Source organism: Eleutherodactylus coqui, chromosome 5 (genome assembly GCF_035609145.1).
Source record: "Eleutherodactylus coqui strain aEleCoq1 chromosome 5, aEleCoq1.hap1, whole genome shotgun sequence".
Classification (NCBI taxonomy): Eukaryota; Metazoa; Chordata; class Amphibia; order Anura; family Eleutherodactylidae; genus Eleutherodactylus; species Eleutherodactylus coqui.
Window position 1 is genome coordinate 197,329,988 of NC_089841.1, and position 20,398 is coordinate 197,350,385.

The 20,398-nt window shown below is 42.8% G+C and overlaps 1 protein-coding gene across 1 annotated transcript in view; it reads left to right on the forward strand.

Annotated features, from left to right (window-relative positions):
• Positions 1-13,201, forward strand: part of SLC7A8 (solute carrier family 7 member 8) — a 39,000-nt gene extending 25,799 nt beyond the window's left edge. Inside the window, exons 5-12 of the mRNA XM_066604012.1 lie at positions 6,015-6,140; positions 6,671-6,824; positions 8,940-9,063; positions 9,197-9,300; positions 11,044-11,140; positions 11,255-11,404; positions 11,738-11,915; positions 12,043-13,201. Of these exons, the coding sequence (XP_066460109.1) occupies positions 6,015-6,140; positions 6,671-6,824; positions 8,940-9,063; positions 9,197-9,300; positions 11,044-11,140; positions 11,255-11,404; positions 11,738-11,915; positions 12,043-12,191 (1,082 nt within the window). The 3' untranslated portion in view covers positions 12,192-13,201. The remainder of the gene's footprint in view (positions 1-6,014; positions 6,141-6,670; positions 6,825-8,939; positions 9,064-9,196; positions 9,301-11,043; positions 11,141-11,254; positions 11,405-11,737; positions 11,916-12,042) is intronic.
• Positions 13,202-20,398: the final 7,197 nt, after the last annotated feature.

The following is a 20,398-nucleotide window of genomic DNA, read 5'->3' on the forward strand; positions in this document are numbered from 1 at the left end:
TTCTAATTGCAAAAGTAAGTGCACTCCTATGTAATGTAACTTCTCGATGTCGTGCAATCGTAAAATTTGGCACGAGCATTCTTTAGTTCCTAAATGAGGAGAGTGGGAAGGGTGGCACATTCTGCAGAGGGACATCAGTACATGCAATCTGAGGAGAATCTAACGCTCCTCTATGTGTATACATATTTTATTCCTTGTCAAGTAACCATGACTTCATAAAATTTTCAGTGCAAACACGTAAACACCTGTTGCAAATTAACTCGGGCGAAGCCGGGTATATCAGCTAGTCATTCCATAATGGCCCTTTAACACAGGCAAATAAACCATTTACATTTTTCATTCAGGCACTGTAACAATGAATGTGAACAACTGAGTGATCGCTGTTTACACCTAACGTCTTGCGAATGTTGATTTTTATGCCTGCATAAAATGAATAGGCGAATGAATTATAATTCGACATTCAATCATTGGCTGTGTTTACACTAAACGATTATTGTTCAAATTTGCATGAATCAAGGATTTTTTGAATGATAATTGTTCTGCGTAAGAGAGCCACAAACATGAGATTTTGGTCAGCAGATCCTTTCAATTATCCCAAGGATTTTTACATGTCCGATCCACGATGTCTGGCAGCTGCTTATCTCCCTCTATAAGAGTAACCTGATAATGAGGGAAATGGGTAAGGCAGTAATCTGATGCCTTTGATAGCTGATAAACATCTCACCAAGCATGGCAGGTAAAATATGAGTAGGTCTGAAGGGCTGCATTTTTAACAATGTCAAACGATTGGTGGTTTAAACATTGTCAAAGTCCCCAAGGACATTTCCATCATTAGAATCGTCACTGCCAACAGGGATTGTTACTTTTGCCTAGCAACAGCGCTTGCAAGAGCCGAGCCGTAGCATGACGTCCTGCAATAATTCCGCAGTGTAAATGGGCTTTTAGGCTGTATTCACATGACTGGGTACAATAGTGGTCAGTGACCAACAGATCATTGTACCCTGCAATTTTAATGTGATTTTTATGAATTTGCAATGCGTTTTTCCACTTTTTCAGGTGTAATTTGCATTTGCCTGTTCCGCGTATTTTTCACTGCTCTGCACATCCTGTTTTAATATGGTCCCCATAGTAAGATGAGTTAAAAGCAGATTATGCTCACTTGCATGGCATTTCTATGTGGTCCCCATAGTAAGTAAAAATGGATCGCAGTCACATGGCATGTGAGTGCGATCTGCTTCTTGAATCCTCTTAGGCTGCTCACCGGCCGCTTTTTACTGCGATTAGCGCGGCATTCTGAGCGTCACGCTAATCGCAGTACAACGTTCCCGTTGATTTCAATGGGCCATCGCAGACCTGCGCTCAAACGCTGTCTGTTCTACTTTTTTTGCGCCTTTTTTTTTTTTTTACACATTTCATCACCCATCACAATGATGGGGTGCGTTAAAAAGCGCCACTCAATTGCGGTAAAATGCTGCGGGTTTTGAGCAGTGTTTATCTGAACGCATGTATGAGATTGGCCTTACCGAAAATAATGGGTAATTCTTGAACAAGAAGGGCACAAAAATAGTATATGCCGCAATTTTTCAAACTCCTTTCAAATGAAAAATCACATATGTGAATTAACCCACTCGAATGAATGAATGAATTCTACTTCTGTCCATCTCCGAAAGGCCTTGTACGTGAAAATCAGCCTCCATTTGTAAAATGATGTACTCTGTAAATCAAGTTCTTATGTTAAACATTCTTAAGACTATTTTGGTGACCTCTATATTTTTTAATTTGCCAAGTCTCACCCTTGCAGTTTTCTCATTGACCACTGAGCCTAATAATAAGTATTTATTATTCTGTACACATCATTTTTTAATAGTCATTTCAAAATTATCACAGGCAGCACTACAATGAAGGGTAAGAAGCCACCATTCACAATGAGTAATGGTCACAGCTCACCTCCTCCCCCACCTACAGGCAAAGCATTCACCCATAGAAGTAAATGAGTCACCTCCTGTCTACTTTGTCCATGGCCCATGTGGCTGCTGTAAAACAGATCTCCGAATTGCTGTAAACAGCAGCTCAGCCAAGATGGCGGCCTCCATAATTATTTACAGAAGATAGAATAGAAAAATCTACAATTCTAGAAAAGCAGAATATATTAGAAAAAAAAAAGAATTTGTATCAGTATGGGGTTTTAAATTTGTAAGGATAAAGGCAATGTATCTTTTTTACTAAGTGTATTTGATGTTCAGTCTTCAGAAGAAGCTGATTACAGCACAATGAGAACAATACACATTGCCTTGGGTTGGAACCAAACCCGCATTGTGTGGCAGATCCTGCACAGGATTAGAAGTGTGTGCTCTGTGTTGCAGAACACTTGCAGAGTTCATTTCAGGTTTGTGTATTTGTGTATATATGTTGTTTGCATATGCACCGCAGATCAAACCCATCCATAGAGATCAGTAGAGGCCATATGCGCTGAATCCACGGTAAAATAGAGCATGCAGCAATTTTTCTTTCTTATGAGACAACTTGCGAAAATCCATGCATTTACATGCCCGCGGATTACTGTGTATCATACGTGCGGATGGCGATCGCAGAATCAGCAGTCCAAATCCGCTCGTGTGAGACCCTCCTAAGAGGCATTGCTTTCTGTGTTTCGGGACAGAAAATAAAGTTTTCACATGTTTTTAAATCTGCATTGTTTTTAGACTAGGCGTCTGACCGATCCTCGGGACATCTCACCACATTACACAAAGCAAACAGCACGGATATGAATGAGAACAAGCCTTTGTAATGAATTAAGGTCATTGGTGAAGGAGGAAAAAGTGCTGTCAAAACGGATATGTAGTTGATCTGTTAAACTTTTTCTTGGCAAATGGCAACATGATTTTGTAGTTTGTAATCTTTGGATGATTTCCTATGCTAGTATGTAGCACAAGTGTTCTTAGTGTAGTGATGGCAAAAATTGCCATTACTGTATGTATACACTCTTGTATTTGTCTTGCTATAAAAAGAGGAATAATGGCTAGTTACATAGGTAGAGCAAGCTGAAGGGTTATGAGCACACATAATCTTTGGTATATGTTATCCGCTCATTCTGTGAAGTTGGGTGCAATCTATTGTTCTCTGTTAGCAGCCATATTCAGCCAAGTGACATTCTAGGGCAGTGTTTCCCAACTCCAGTCCTCATGGACCCCCAACAGGTCATGTTTTCAGGATTTTCTCAGTATTGCACAGGTGATGAAATTATTGTCAGTGCCAAAAGGCCCATTTACACGCAACGGCCACCGCTCAAAATTTGTTCAAACTATGGCACATGAGCGATAATTTTTGCGTGTAAACGCTGCCATCGTTCAATCTTTGGCTGAGGAATGATTTTAGGGTGAGCTTAAAATCCATCCTTCAGCCGGAGAGCGATAACCAGGACTCCATGCTGTGTTCTGCACAGGAGTCTGAGATTACATTGTATTCTGCTGACACCCCTTGCGAAAACAATGGAGCTGTGTGCAGAGCTCAGACCACATGCTGTTCGCTGCAAACAGCTCCCGGAGGCCCCTTTACATGCAAATGAAGCTGCTAATGGACACTAATGTCCATTAACACGTTTACACTTTATGCAAAACGATCGCTAAAACTTTCAATCTTTTGAAAGATTGTCTTTGCGTGTAAATGGGCCTTTTTGGACATTGCCACAGGTGTTCTTACTATAGGATATGAGCAGTTGGTCAGAGGGGAGTCCAGGTGTTGGACCTCTGCTGATCTACTATTGTTGACCTATCCTAATGATGGGCCATGATTTACAACTGCCCCTTTAATCAAAGCAGTAGTAATGATGCATACTAATATACAGCTTGCATCAGGCAGTCAGAGAAGCTGGTGTGGCCATCTTTGTTTCTCCAAGCCTGACTGATTGCTTTAAGACATTTGTATTTATATAGATGATAGATGTTAATGTAGTTGCATGCATTTGGCTCAAAGTAGTATCCTACTGTACCAAGTGAATTACAAAAAGAAATCTAGCAGATTTCCATTGCCATATGATAATTTCTAATAACTATGCATACATATGCTATATCCACAATACTATATATATTACTTTATGTATAAAGATTCTGTAAAAGTCTCCCATTATTCTAGTGCTGCACATTTGTTAGGACTGTATTGTGCAGTACATTTATGGGGATTATATCCATTTTGTATACTAAGTACACGGATATTCTATAGAAACGTAGTCTCTATAGTGCTTGCAATAGGTGCATAGAGGGAAAACTTTTCCCAGAGAGAAGCCTTGTGTGTTTGGATAGTAAATAACAGGATGACGATTCCGGTTTCCAACAAAGGATATGAATGCGCTGGGGGAAGGGCTGTATCCACCCTCAATGCTGTTCAGTGTTTATCAGCCAGTGCACATAGTATCCTACACACCCTTCATACATGTTACCACAGAGGATCTACGTCCTTGTAATTCATATTATACTATGGGGCGGCTCATGATCCATTAACTCCGTGTCACAGCAACGTGGTTTTGGGTGTAGGCATGGGAGAACAGCTCTTGGCCTCCATATGGATTTTGCTTTTTGCCTTTCCGATCATGCTCAGACTTGATACTTAGGAAGCATTCTCGTTAACGTTCAGTAGAGTTGGCTTTGCGTGATTTGTGGCGTGCCTAACCTGCCTTGACATGGGCAGTGGAAGCGGGACGCACTGAATAGTCAGATGGCGAGGTGCCACCCATTCTCTGCAGCTAATCTGCAAGATTTAGGAATGTCTAATCGTTGCTGCATGTACAGCTATATATTATATGTCCGACGCCCTGCAGGATGAGGTATTCCGATCAATATATGTATCTGCTCCAGCTCCTCCGAGGCTATGCAGTATATTACTGAATACATTATGTCCGGCCAAGCACTATACATGTCGCTGTGTGCTTTGTCGCAGTACAGCAACCAGGGGATCTATACAAAGTTTGTTTGCATCATTTGACCTGCGGATCACATTGCTAGTGTCATTATACATATAGAGTGCGGGTTATTTACATAAAACGTCATTCTAATTTGCTTGAGTGCTCTCTGAAGCTCCGAGGAAGGCTTTATATACAGGCTGATGGAAGATCTAAAATTGCTTCACTTAGCAACTTTGTATCGTGTCATCGCAGAGGAATATCATTTTTCTGTAAGGGACCTGCATGAAATTGTTACGCAACAGAATTTGCGTCTGTGGACATCTGCACCAAATTCTGCATGTCTAAGTATGGATTTTGATGTGCAGTGGGTGGCAGAATGAAGCCATTTACAATTCTGCATCATAACCCACATGTAAGCCATGCAGATTTTGGTGAAGATTTTTCCACCCGACTGCAAATTCACCATTTGTTGCGAAACCATTCCATCCCATGTGAAAGCGAGATGTATTGTACTGTAATAGGGTAGCCTTCATTGCTGCCAATGGGGCATCACCAGGTAGTTCTTGCCTAAATCTTTCTGGCACTACTATATCGTACACCCACTGTTGGGTCTCTCCACACTGTTCTGAGCCTGCAAAGAGTTAGAGACAATGGCCTGGATTTTGGCTGGGGTACATAGAGACCTTTTGCTGTATAGAGGATGTCACCACCGCATGTTCTATTCCTTTAAAATTGGGTCATGATCACAGAGGTCGGAGCAGAAGTCGCTGCTCTAACCTCGTTATAGTGGCTCGTACATGTAACTGCAGGCGCAGCTCCCATTGACTTTATTGATAGCTGCGCCTGCATTTACAAGTGCCAACCACTACAATGGACTCGGAGCAACAGCTTTGGCTCTCACCCCGTGTATTGTGCCACAGACAGAGGGCACCCAATCAGCTGTTGGCCAGGGTCCCAAGTGTTCCACCAACTCTTGATGGCCTAGGTCATCAATAGTATTTCCCTGGAACACCCTTGATTGAGATCCACATGTTTCAGTTTCCCAGTTCATATTCAGATAGTTGATGTCTTCATTGTAACTGTTGGTGTTTGATACCATTTGTCTGTTTTTCCTTAGTGCTGCTTACCTGGGTGAACTGTGCCAGTGTACGATGGGCCACTCGAGTTCAAGACATGTTTACGGCTGGGAAGCTGCTTGCATTGGGACTGATTATAATTATGGGAATAGTCCAGATCTGCAAAGGTAAGGGTGGCTATTCTTCGTAAATATAATATATATATATATATATGGTATAAGACAAATATTCTGATTTTGGTATCTAAAATATCGTTTTAACAGCCCATAGACTTCTATGGACCTCTGTATGATTCTGATTCTAAGTGGAGATGCGCTGTGGTTTTTTTTTTTCAGATGGCATATAAATTCAACATAAGAATTGGCATTCTCCATCATATACCGTATTAGGGAGGTTTTCCCTAGAAGCATTGCTTCTTTGAAAGCATGTCTCCATATTACAGCACCATATGTGGGCACTATGTACCGGAACAGACAGTCCTATGACTCAGTACTACATGGCTCTGCCAAGTGCGTGAGACCTGACAATGAGGCACAAATATGATGAATGATGCCAAAGGTAGAACTGTTGGTGCATTCAGACAAGCCAGTTGCTGTTATTGAGGACATAGGGTTTGGGCGGAAGTAGTAATTTCTTTCCTTGTTTGATTTCTGTTTGCAATGTGCGTATATTGACTGTGCTGCCTGTCTTACATTAGGGGAATATTTCTGGCTGGAACCAAAGAATGCGTTTGAGAATTTCCAGGAACCAGACATTGGTCTCATTGCACTGGCATTCCTTCAAGGGTCTTTTGCGTACGGTGGCTGGAACTTTCTTAACTATGTCACAGAGGAGCTGGTGGATCCTTACAAGTAAGAATGATAAGCAGCGCCAACGGTTCGCCTTACAATGGTGGAAACGAGAATTCAGTGTTGTCTGAAAGTTGTGTTAATGATATGTATAAAATATATATTGTAAGTATTTCTATCAAATGACATATGTTCACAGTAAGTAACCTTTAGCTGCATACACAGTACCTTTACATGGGATGACAGTTGGGCACTTGGGGGGGCTGGACTTGTTATTTGTATAGCGCCAACTTATTCAGCAGCGCTTTCAGGTAATTTTTGTTTATTACTGGGTACTCCTTTTACTGTCCTCGGAAGGATGGGTCAACCTTAAGCCGGCTACCTGAACTAAGCAGGGATTGAACCTGCAACCTTCAGGTCGTGAGCTAAAACATCTCCCAGATGCAGATATATTCTCTCCTGTGCTGCCACATGGCCCTCATACATAGTGGAGCCTGTTGTCCTCACCCTATGTAGAATACCTACTCTTCTAGACTGCAGTCTCCTCAATATAAGGTGATACTGCCACCTAGTGGCATAACTTAGTCCTCTAAAACAGAAAAGTTTTAGGGGAGAATTTATTAAGACGTGTACTTCATAAATCAATCTTAGGCCGGGCTCACACGATCGTGGGGGTAAAATGTTGCAGTTTACTGCTGTGTGCGCCGGCGTATTGCCGCATATGGCAGTGATTTTTGACTGCACCTGACAGCCTTATCTCACGCACGCTGTCCTGCGCAGTCTTACTTGTTTCATTTTCTTTTTAAATTTCCTACTCTGTCGCTTAGCGATATTGCGAATAAACGCTGCATTGCATATGCAAAGCATTTATTACGCACCCATAGAGAACAATAGGGCTGCATCACACACAATACACGGTAAGACAGTACACGCTGTGTTCTTTTTTTTTTTTTTTTTTTGCACGTATTCTACACAATGAATATACGTAAGTGTGAATGGATCGATGTACTCCATTCACCACATATTATGCGTGCGTTTATTGCGCGTAACACGAAATTAAATTATGCTGGTATGAGCCTGTCCTTAATCTGACATGCTGGAGTAAGGCACATCAAATTTGTTAGGCGAACTCCACTTTGGCGCATCTTTGGTTTCGTTTTACCACTGTGGTACAGATTTGTATTATAATTTATGCCAATTTCTGGTATAAATGATGGTAAGTCTATAGGGCCATGATTCTTAAGGCTTGCTGCGTTGAGTACCTAGCACACGGAGGGGTGGGGGCTGCAGACCACCAGTTGCCCACCATTGGTGTAGTGCTATAAGGATGTACTTTTTTTAGTTGGATGTGCCCATAGCTTGGTGATGTAGCTTACTCCAGGTGATATCACATTGCTGTATCAGTATTAGGGCGCCCACCCACTGGCGTTTGCGATTTCCGCGCGTGAAAAACGCAGCGTTTTCGGCGCGTTTTTCGCGGCCTTTTCGCGCCATTTCCATTGACATTCATGGGTGCATTACGAGAAAAATAAGGACACATATGCAACTGACAGTTCCTATGTTAAAAAACGCAACGGACCGAAAAAAAAAACGCCAGTGGACAGGAACACATTCAAAACTCAAAACGCAAAGGAAAAAAAAACGCCAGTGGGTGGGCGCCCTTATAGTGAATATGTTGAACTGAGAAGGATACACCCCTCACGGTAAGGAAAGTGTCAACATGGTATAACAACTTTAAAAAAGTCTTCATATGCCAAAACGTTCACGTTTTTAGTGCCGTTGCCTTGATAAATTCCCTATTTATTTGCACAGGTGATTTTTTTTTTTTCATTTACGAACTCTCTATCTGCAATGCTTACTTCTGTACATCTGGTTCATCCTAACTGTAATAGAACATGGAAGTAAGCACATCTCATTATCTATGCCAGAAGTAAATCCACATGTACATGTGATTACTGAACACCATGTCACATGTGTCACAGGTTACTATGTACAGGTTACATGTCATTGCTCTGCATTCACTATTGATGAGAGTAACCTGTTCATACCATCATTTCTGTAATCAGGACCTATGCACAGTCCATGAACATTTTGGAACGGGTCAAATTCATGGAGTATTAACATGTGTAGGTCTCCCTCTAGTGGCAAGACCTGGCTAATTATTCTGTCTTTCACCAGGAACCTCCCACGTGCCATCTTCATCTCTATTCCACTTGTCACCTTTGTTTATGTTTTTGCAAACATTGCCTATGTGACAGCCATGTCTCCTCAAGAGCTACTGGCTTCCAATGCCGTGGCTGTGGTGAGTACTACTACATCGGTATAAAGTGAATACTTCCGTATGGTGTGGTGTTGCGTATCTGTCACATGTTGCCAAGTTGAAGAAGTTTTGCGTATATCTAGCCATTCATTCTAGTGTTTATTTTTCTACTCAGACATTCGGTGAAAAATTGCTAGGCGTCATGGCCTGGATAATGCCAATATCTGTCGCTCTCTCCACATTTGGAGGAGTCAATGGATCTCTATTTACTTCTTCCAGGTAAGTTATTGCATATGAACATACATACCGTGTTTCCCCCAAAATAAGACATTGTCTTATAATAATTTTTGCCCTAAAAGAGGCAGTCTCTTATTTTTGGGGATGGGAGCTTATACTCACCTGGTCCGCTGCGTCCTGATACCTCGCGAGGGTCTCCGGCAGCGCTGCGGCAAGCTGCAGTGTCCTCCATGCTGACAGATCAGTGTCTTTCTGGTAAACAGGGCTTTGAATACTCAGCCTCCAGCAAAGCGAGCACCGTGATTGGATCAAGCACCAGCCTATTACAGCCGGCGCTCGATGAGCCAATCACAGCCATTCAGTGATGTCATTCACTAAATAGCTGCAAATGATCAAGCGCTGGCTGTGATTGGCTGGCGCTCGATCCAGTCACAGCGCTTGCTTTCCTAGAAAGCAAGCTAGGGTAGGTTAGCTAGGGTTTATGTTTTGGGGATCGCTTATTTCAAGCCTCCCTCAAACTGAGATAGGACTTATTATCGGGGTAGGCCTTGTCGGGGAAAACCGGATACTAAATCCAATAAAGTAGAAGTATTCCAATCCAATGATATAAATCACATGTGTCAAACACAAGGCCCGCGGCGTGCTGACGCCGCTCTCCACTGCAGCGATTACCAGCGGGGGTGCCGCAGCTCCCTGCTGGTAATCGCGCTGTTACTGCTGATGCCGGCACACACTGACGTCAGTGTGCAGCCGGGATCCTCCTCCCCTGAGTCCCCTGCTCTTCAGTTCCGTAGGAGAGGACTCGGGGAGGAAGCATTCCGGGCTACACACTGATGTCAGTGTGACCTGGGGAGGGGGGCTATTATTATTGGGGGGGGGGCTTATTACTGAGGAGGGGTTAATGTTGCTATGGGGGTATTACTACTGAGGGGGTTAATATTACTAATTGGGCCACTGTAGGGGTTATTTTTTACTGGGGCCACTATCAGGGTCACTATTAGGGCTCGTTAACACGGGTGTAATTGTATTTCAGTCGCACAAATACGCTGCGTATTTGCGCAATTGAAAATCACTTATGCCTGTATATTTGGGCACACAAAAGGAACGCAGATGGGCCCACTGAGATGGTGCGCAAATATGCAGTGAATACAGATTTCCTGCGCATTCACCACGTATTTGCGCAGCCCATTCACTTCAATGGCCTATTGCGATGCGTAGTACATAGCAAAATAGGTCATGCTGTGTGAACATATACATCATGTGGATGAACTCATTGACATCAGTGGCTTCTATTCAATGCATATTATGTACGCAAATACGCTTGTGTGAACAGGCCCCTACTATACTGTCATAGGTCACCTGCACACGGGCAGAAATTCCGCGGCGGGATTTCCTACAGAATTTCCACCCGTGGATGCTGCCATAGGATTGCGTTAGAAAACGTAATCCTATGCAGACGGCCGCAATTTCTCCGTGCAAAATCTCACGCGGAAAACAAATCGTGGCATGCTTTGTCACTTCCCGGCCACTGGCTCTGCTCTGCCCATGTGCCGGCTGGCCGGCAGCCAGCACATCACAGAGCCGGAGCTGCGGGAGCAGGTGAGTGCCTCGCTGGTCCCTGCAGGGGCGCAGGCGGCCTTACAATCGACCCTTTGAAGGTCACCATAAGCCTGATGTGTCCCTCCGTGAAAATGAGTTTGACACCCCTGATATAAATGATCTGAGTACTGTATTTAGAAAGCATATCGTAGACATATGCCTTAATAGGATTTGTTTCTTCGACAGATTGTTTTTTGCTGGGGCAAGAGAGGGTCATCTACCAAGTGTCTTGGCTATGATCCACATCAAACGATGCACTCCAATCCCCGCTCTTCTTTTTACGGTAGGCCATTTTTCCACCTGCCCACTCTTGACTTTATTTTCCATAGCTTCTAGCTTCTCTAAGGCAGATATGCCTTTGCACAAATATTCATTGCCTTGTGTTTCTCTCCCACAGTGCCTTTCTACTCTACTCATGTTGGTAACTAGTGACATGTATACTCTGATCAATTATGTTGGCTTCATCAACTACCTGTTCTACGGTGTTACCGTGGCTGGGCAGATTGTCTTGAGATGGAAGCAGCCAGACATCCCTCGGCCGATTAAGGTTAGCAGGACTGCTAAAAGATCTTTAGAAGATAGAAATGTTCTATATACTAAGGAGATTCTTCTATATGGGGTACTTGGAAACCACAGTGACACTGACCTCTTCTTAGGCGTTATGCCATCACCTAGCTCAGTAAAAAGTATAGCTGTAGTAAGTAGTTAATTATTGGGGTAAGTCAGTTTCTCTTTCAGAGATGACGACATTCTATATTCTAAAATGAGAAGCATTGCGACAAATGTCGTGAGAAGCAGCTGAGACTTTTTGGAGAAGCAGAAAGAAAAGGAAGAGAAGCAGTGGTTTGATTTGCAGTAATCCCCTCTTATTTTACCACAGGTTAACCTCATATTTCCAGTTATCTACCTCCTTTTCTGGGCTTTTCTGCTGGTCTTCAGCTTGTGGTCTGAACCTATTGTCTGCGGGATAGGCCTGGCCATCATGCTTACTGGAGTCCCTGTGTACTTCCTAGGGGTCCACTGGCAAAACAAGCCACAGTGCTTCAATAACTTTGTTGGTGAGTACTTGAAGGCATCCCAGGCTTTAGCGTTGAAGTATACACCTTGACTTAAATTCACAATCTGCAATTATTTACTTAATCCACAATTACTCAAATTTTTATATTGTGTTTCCCCTTTCTCCAGATGCAATGACACGAGCAGGCCAGAAGCTATGTGTGGTGGTTTATCCGCAGATGGACAACAAAGATGAAGATGTCAGTGAGGAGACAAAAGAACAGAGAGCTCCAATCTATAAGCCGGGGTCTGAAGCTGGAGACGGTTCTAATGCCTGAGCTCTTTTACTCCTCCACCGAGCATTCACTCGAATCCCACTTGCCCCTAAAAACCCCTGCAATCAGGACCACACTGTACAACCCTGCAGAGATAGATGGAACATGTGTACACATGTGTGTATTTGTAATGTGCGTGTGCCTCGCTGTGCATATAGACTATACTGGTTATTACATTTCCTCTCGCCGTTGCCCTCAGGTAATAGTGGTGTCCCAGGGTAAAATCAGTCAGTTTGAAGTCAGTGCTACATAATTGTCTGTTTTTGTTACACAGCATTGTTTCTCTGTAGCTCTATCTCTGCTGTACTGTGGAAGTCTTATTTATCACCACTACATACAGTGCCCTTAATTGATATTCTAGTTTTCCTGATGGACAGCAGAAGGAAATGAAATACTACTTTGTTGGGTGACCTAATGTCTATGCACCTTACGTGAGAGGAAATCTGAGCTCTGCGAATGTCTATCATGATCCCCATCTAAAGGCGTAAAGTAATGGGGCGCTCTTCATGATGGGCCACAATTGATTTTACGTATGCCAGATCGAGGTACCTGAAAAAGCTTGTTGACCAACTCCCTGCACCCCTTCTATCCCTTAGAACTGAACACTTCATATGGCATCACCAAAATAACATTCAGTGCTAAATGAAGGTTTATACCCGACAATCATGAGACCTGCATGAAAATGACTCCTTGAACTTTCTGCAGCCCACATGAGGACTTTATAGCTCATGCTACAAAGGAAGTCGTGTGCTTCTGTGCAGCCTCAGGTTTGCCTTTTCCTGACTTTTCCAGAACACTCCGGTCCTTATCTCAATCTTCGGTTAACCGTAACCTCTTGAGGGCACTCCAGTCTCTTGACTACCCAAATGTCCTATCTACACTCCGGGAATTCTGGGTAATTATTTACCAGATGTTTTAATTCTCCAGAATACTCTACATGTTATATATATATTTTTTATTTAGGATCTATTGTTTCTGAATGTAATAAAATGGATCTTGTGCCTTTTTGGTCATTTGTCTGTATGCGTGAAATATTGTGCATTCACATTGGTACATGTGACATCATACAGTATGCGATTATGACTACAAATGTTCATTCCTGCTCTGATCACATAAAGATTGCTGCGCTCTGGAATCATTACATGTGAAGTCTGAGCTGGGTTCATAATGGTAATTAGACCAGGGTCTAATGGTGATTGAGCCTGCCCTGCAGTTTATCAGATTTTTGGCTTCTTTTTCTGTGAGTTGTGTCTTTGTACATTTTTTTTTCTCTCACCTCTGTGATTTTAATATGGGTTCACACAATGGGTGCAGCAACATCATGGTAATATTGCTTTTAGATTTGGCTAGGTTTCCAGCGTTGATAAGAAAGTATGCGGATGGCAAACATGTGGCACCTGGAGTTACCAGGCACGAATCTCTCTTCCTTTGGGATCGAATCTCTTTTGTTTGTCTCGTGCGTCACTACGGTGAACTAAACCTTGTTGAGGCTACAGCACTGTGGTCAAAAATGTTCTACTGCTAACGCATGCAATTAACAATTCTGGTACATTTTATACAGTGACTCTGTGGAAACACTGCAGATTTATGCATTACCATTATGATATACTGCCTATAAACATACCAGTGTATGACATGGGCGATGAAACAGTGATTGATTTAGGAAAAAAAATGTTTTATATATTGTATCTCTATGTTTGAGATTAGAGATGAGCGAGCATACTCGATAAGGCAAACTACTCGAGCGAGTAGTGCCTTATTAGAGTACCTGCCCGCTCATCTCTAAAGATTCGGCTGCCGGCAGGGGGCGGGGAGCCGCGGGGGAGGAACTGAGGGGAGATCTCTCTCTCCGTCTCTCCCCCCTGCTCACCGCTGCAACTCACCTGTTACCCGCGCCAGCAGCCGAAGCTTCAGAGACGAGCGGGCAGGTACTCGAATAAGGCACTACCTGCTCGAGTAGTTTGCCTTAGCGAGTATGCTCGCTCATCTCTATTTGAGATATATTAGGTTTAACGCTATCCGTTTTCATCAGAGATTTGCACGTTGTAATGCATTACAAATCTCTTTTCAGTGCAACAAATATAGATATTTTGGTATGTAAATCTACATATGCAAAAGAAGTGCAGTATCTTTGCATATACTGTACTTTATATCATTTTGCACAGGTGAGAAAATTGTGCAAGATTTGTGCATGGTGAGATGTACAAATACAAACCTTATTCTTTTGAATGGGGTCATACACATGAGAGATGTTTTCCCACATGGCACCGCAATGCTATGCGTGAAATAAAACTTGGCATGTTCTATCCGGCTGCGGGATCTAACATCGCAGCCCCATTGAAAGCAATAGGGGAAACTCAGTGATCCTCTGCCACGGCAAAGGATTCTTGCATCACCGAAGCGATACGATTTCACATGAAAATTCCTCGTATCCCTGCGGCCTTCACAGGGATGGTGAGGGTGATATGGGGGCTGGATTCATGGACCCATATCGCGCTCGCCTGCGTGAAGAAAACCTAACTGTTATCTGGGCTTCCACCATTTACATCTCTGTTAAAAGGAAACAAAATTCTGGATTTTGATTTAAATGAAAGCCAAAAACTCCTAACAAGTTAAGGATTGTTATATATTTAACCCTTTGCAATCCAATTTTGGATTCAGGGTTTTCTAGGGGGTTCTGCCATTATACAATGGCGCCGTCTGCTGGCTAGAGCCAGTACTGCGGTATGGGACATGCTGGCGAGGCCCGCGACTACAGAGCAGCCAGTAATATACAGTAAGAATACCCTGCCGGATGTCTTCTGACATCAGAGCTGTACAGCCTTCAATCAGAATGTCTTAAGACGTCAGACAGTGGATTGGAAAGGGTTAAAGAAGCTCTAGGGCTGTGTGGATTGCTTCAGTGTCTGCATTGGGGGTATCTTCTGGTGCATAGGCTGAACATACACCCCAAATGTGGAGTCTTCAATGAAAAATAGTCTAGGCACTAGATGGGGCCTTGTCTAACTGACTAGTTCCCATCCTAGCTCCAGATTTTGTATGGTATGGGGTAAAATGAAACGCCTTATGTGATGATATTTGAAGCTATAGCTTTTCTATAGTCTATATACAAAGGCCAAATAAAATAAGTAACTATCTCTTTCTCTGGTCCTCTGCCTGTGTGAAGCACTTTCAGCTGATGAGCAGGATTCTGCCCCATGTTATGAATCTGTTCTTCTATGCTGCTGCGTCTTTATGGGATTCTTATAGATTCAGAGGAGGATTACAGCTGCAGTTCCAGACATGGTTCACATATCAGACTACTGTTCAATAGTTTAATGTATAGTGGGATATGTAATACAGCCTCGCTCTTCTGTTAAAATTGCACATTGTCATATAACCCCCCCCCCCCCCCCCCCCCGTCCTGCACTGAGAGCTGAATTTTAAGTGAAGAAGGCAAAAAGGGTTTTACAAAGGTAAGAGCTTGCTATGAATTTCTTATGTTTGTCTTAAAGGATTGATCATCAATAATTGATCAGCAAGTGTCTGCCACCTGGGACCTTAGCCAATCAGCTGTTTGCAGGGGCTGCAGCAAGCTGCTGTCATCCAGAAACACTCAGCTCCATACACAATGCAGTGGCCTAGAATGATATTGCAGCCACAGTTCTCATTCAAGAGAGTAAGGAGACGGCAACAATACTGAAATCCATTACAGTATAATGGGTATCCAATGTATGTGTGCAAAGTAATACATGGAATGGGAGGCAAGAAATTATCAAAATTAGGGTTAGTTTAGAAAAGACGGCTACGGGGCGACCTAATAACTATCTATAAATATATCACAGGTCAAGGCAGAGCTCCAACAATATCTATTTATACCTAACATAGAAGGGGGTTCTTTACTGTAAAAGCAGTGAGGCTATGGAGCTCTGCCTGAGGAAGTTGTCATGATTAGTGTGGTTAGACACAGTGTTTTTGGAAAAAAAACATGCTTTTTGCAGTGTTTTTCAACATAAAAAGCTACATCCAGATGTTAACAGTAGCTCTATAAGGGCAAATTAAACACATTACAAACTGTTTATTCTATGTGGCTTTTTTTCTCTTTAATTTTAGGTTTGTGTTAGTCATTGACATCGCAGGCATTTTTTTTGGCTTCTGTATAGGGTGCATGTGCATAGAAAAAAAGGAAAGACCACAAAAGCTTGTAAAAAATGCAAAAAAAATTTAGTTTTTTTTTTTGCTCGTAAAAAAAGGATGTCTCGAGAGAGACTTAAGATTCTTTTAAACTTTCCATGATTCAGCGAAAATATGAAGGATCCTCATTCAGTGTAAATGCATGTCCCGAGTGAACAGCTAACGAGAAGTCGTTTGCTTCTCAATCGTCGTTCAGTTTCTGCATGCAGAAAAATGAATTACTTATCGTTCTGTGTAAACATCGCTGCTTACTGTGAATGGAAGCGAGTGGGACAGAATGTTCTCCGGACGGCTTTGCCTTCATTCAGTCAGTGAGGCTTGGTTCCATGTAAACACTATTTTTTCTCCTTAGGCAGAGCACCTAGACAGTGAATGAGGAAACTCAAAAGGCCATTCATGCACCTCTGGGTAATATGCAAATAAGGGAGATGGAACAATACCTTTGCAGCACCACCTATTGGAAGGCAGCATTCCAGCAAGTCAATGTTAGACTCTTTATACAAAGTTCTGGTCATTTTTCTAAGGCTTGTATAAGGATTCTAACAAGCCGTGTAAAAATGACCAGAAATTTGTATAAAGAGTCTAACATTGACTTGAAGAAATGCTGCTTTCTAGGGATGAGCTAGTAAGTAATGTGCCTTAGCCGAGTATCTCCCTGCTCGTCCCGAAAGATTCGGGGGCCGCCGCAGCTGACAGGTGAGTTGCGGCGGGGAGCGGGGCAGAGCGGGCGGGAGAGAGAGATCTCCCCTCCATTCCTCCCTGCTCTCCCCTGCAGCTCCCTGCCCACCGCCGGCCCCGAATCTTTCGGGACGTGTGGGGAGATACTCTGGTAAGGCACATTACTCGAGCGAGTAGTGCCTTAGCGAGTATACTCGCTCATCCCTACTGCTTTCCAATAGGTGGCGCTGCAGAGGTATTCTTCTATCTCCCTTATTTTCTATGTAAAAGCACAGGAACGATTATCACTGGGACAATCCCTCGGGTATGTTGCCCGATAGATAGTCTCGTGTTAAAGCACCCATATTTAACTAGAAGAGTTTAAAAGGAGCCCAGATGCCTTTCTTGAGGGTGTTTAGAAGTTGTATTAAGGGCCATTTAGACATAGTGATTATTGCTCAAAATTTGTTAGAACGATCAAAACTGAGCAATGGATTTGCTTTCAAAGACGGACGTTTTAACCTGAGGAGAATCGATGGGAAATGGGCGTAGCGGCTGGGCATTTCAGTCGTTAGACTATCGTTGTGTAGCAATGTTGCACGTGAAAAACTTGTATCAAATCCCGTCAAGATATTTGTTGTGCACTTTATCATATAGTGCAGTTCAAGTCTCAGACATATCTAGACAAACTTGTCTGGTTAGCTGTGCACTTTATTAACAGTGCAACCTAGGTCTCAGACGTATTTAGAAAAATCGCAGTCTGGTTAGTTTGGGTGACGCCAGAAATCTATTTAAGGTGTCCTCCTTCAGCCAGATTACCTTTTTTAGGCTCTGTCTTTTCTTGATGATCCACTGAAAATCGGCGGTGAAACGCGTTGAAGTTAAAACACCAGAGCTTCAATTAAGTGCTTTCCTAAAATTGTTATCTGGGAATACTCCAAATGAACACAAAAATTATAAATTACTGAGGGAAAAAACGTCAGAGCTGGAAGTACTAACACCACAGCGCTAATTAGTGCACTCACAGGATTAACATCTAGGAACATCCAAGTAAAACATCGTGCATTGTTACAGGGCTGCATACATCTGAGTCCCAGTTATACTTTCCCAGAATGATCTGAGTAGAGATGAGCGACAATTACTCGATCGAGCATTGCTTTTTTTCGAGTAACTGCCTACTTGGGCGAAAATATTCGGGGGAGGCGGGGGGAAACGGAGGAGCTCTCTCTCTTTCTCCTCCACTCCCCATTGCAACCCCCCGCTCACCCCCGGCACCCCCCCCCCCCCCCGAATCTTTTCGCCCGATTAGGCAGTTACTCGAAAAAAGCGATGCTTGATCGAGTAATTGCTCTGAACGAGCACGTTCGTTCATCTCTAGATCTGAGATATCTGGGATGTCATTTATTTATTCATGAGCAACTCTAAAATTAAAACCATATACTTTACTTTGGATAAAGCTCGCCATCCTATATACTATCATATGGAGACGAGTTTATTCTGTCCTCAGGCTGGGTCCATATTGCTGGGGTGAACAGAGGAAATGGTCGTTACTGGTTAGTCAGTATGTCTGAGCGTTAGTGTGTTGTATATCAGCCCAGAATTAGAGTAGTAACTCACTGTCTCGCTCTAGCAGTGGTGAATGTACCCTTATGTGCGCATGTATTTTATATAAATTATTAATAAACTAGTATTTTATATACTTTTTGGTCTATTCTGTGAAGGGTAAGTAAACATATAGGTTTATCCTTTACCGCCAAAGCATTCATAAAAATACTATGTCGTTTGCAGGCATTCTAAAACCGTGTTACCGTAACCTCTGTGGCATACAAAACTGTGACAGCCTGGGGGTAAATAGCGCACTGGACCGCCAACTTTCCTCCCTCAGATGGGTGACAACACATCAGAAAGTCATGTCAAGGACGTAGTTCTAGAAAACAAACAGAACTGGGTATACCAGCCGTTGATTGCAGTAAGGGCTTAAACAGATGGTTGTGTTTTTGTCCCATTTTTCCCTATAATTCTCAAACGTAGTTTTAATATGTGCGAGAAAAGATGGCAGGACCTATCTTCCTGCTTTTTTCTTTCCAAACTAATGCGCAATAGTGGAGTTTAAATATTCAAAAAACCAAACACTAGAGATGAGCCAGCGTACTCATTAAGGCAAATTACTCGAGTGAGTATCACCATTTTCGAGTACATGCCTGCTCGTCCGAAAAGATTCGAGGGCCGGCGGGGTGAGCGGTGAGTTGCGGGGGAAAGAAAGAGATCTCTCCCCCCATTCTCCCCCGCCACCCCCAGGGCCCCCAAATCTTTTCGTTCATCTCTACTAAACACTGGTTTATGCAATAATTTGCTGCATTGCAGCGAGTGTATTAGCGCACACACCCAGCTGTTTGAAGCCCTAAATCAGCTAAAGTCAAACAGTAATTCTGTCTAGCTACTAATTATACCGAGTCCTCAATACAGCATAACAATGTCATAACCTTGTGCGTGTCCGTCTAGGGGCCGTCCACCCCTGTCAGACTCTCCCACACAGCAGCAGGACCATGGCTTGGTCCGTAAGGACAGGCCCACATGAGCATAATTTCATTGCGATGTATGCGCACGTAATACACAGTGAATGAAGTCAATGATAGTACATTGATTTCTCCTGTTATTCTCACACTTTCGTATATACATTGCATAATATGCCCATAAAAAAGAACACAGCACGTTCTACTTTATCATGTATTACGAGCATGCAATAAACGCTGTACATGCGCAATTACATTGCGTATGTGCGGCTTTTATACGCAACGTCGCTAATCGACAAAGCGGGAAATTTAAAATTAAATTAAACTGGGAAGACTCTACATGACAGCATGCAAAATTGCTGCCATACACAGCAATATGCCCATTAAAGGGAACCTGTTATCACCTATGAGCACCATAAACTAAGTTATGGTGCTCATAGGACCGGTCATGAGGAGTCCGGGGATGTGCTCTGCATGCTTACCCAGGCTCTTTATGACTCTCGCTTACACTTTACATAGGATCGGTGCCATTACTTAGCTTATTGATTTGTCTCTTCTCTGGTTTCAACTTGGATCCTGACGCGGTTCTGTTCACTGTCTGCTGATTCTGTTCCTGCTTACCAGTTTTGCAAGACCTTCTGCTTTGGCTTATGTATGACTACACTTTTGTCTTACGTTAGGTACTGTGCTACAAATGCAATTTAACAATTTGTAATATAATGTAAACTAGTTTACATTCTGCAAAAATATGTTAGACTTTGTATACTTTATACAGTCATGTTTTTAAATTTGAACTCTCTCTGTAAAGATCCTAAGTAGACTGGTCTTGTGAAGGTATATATGTAGTAAAGCTCTTTATTGATAACA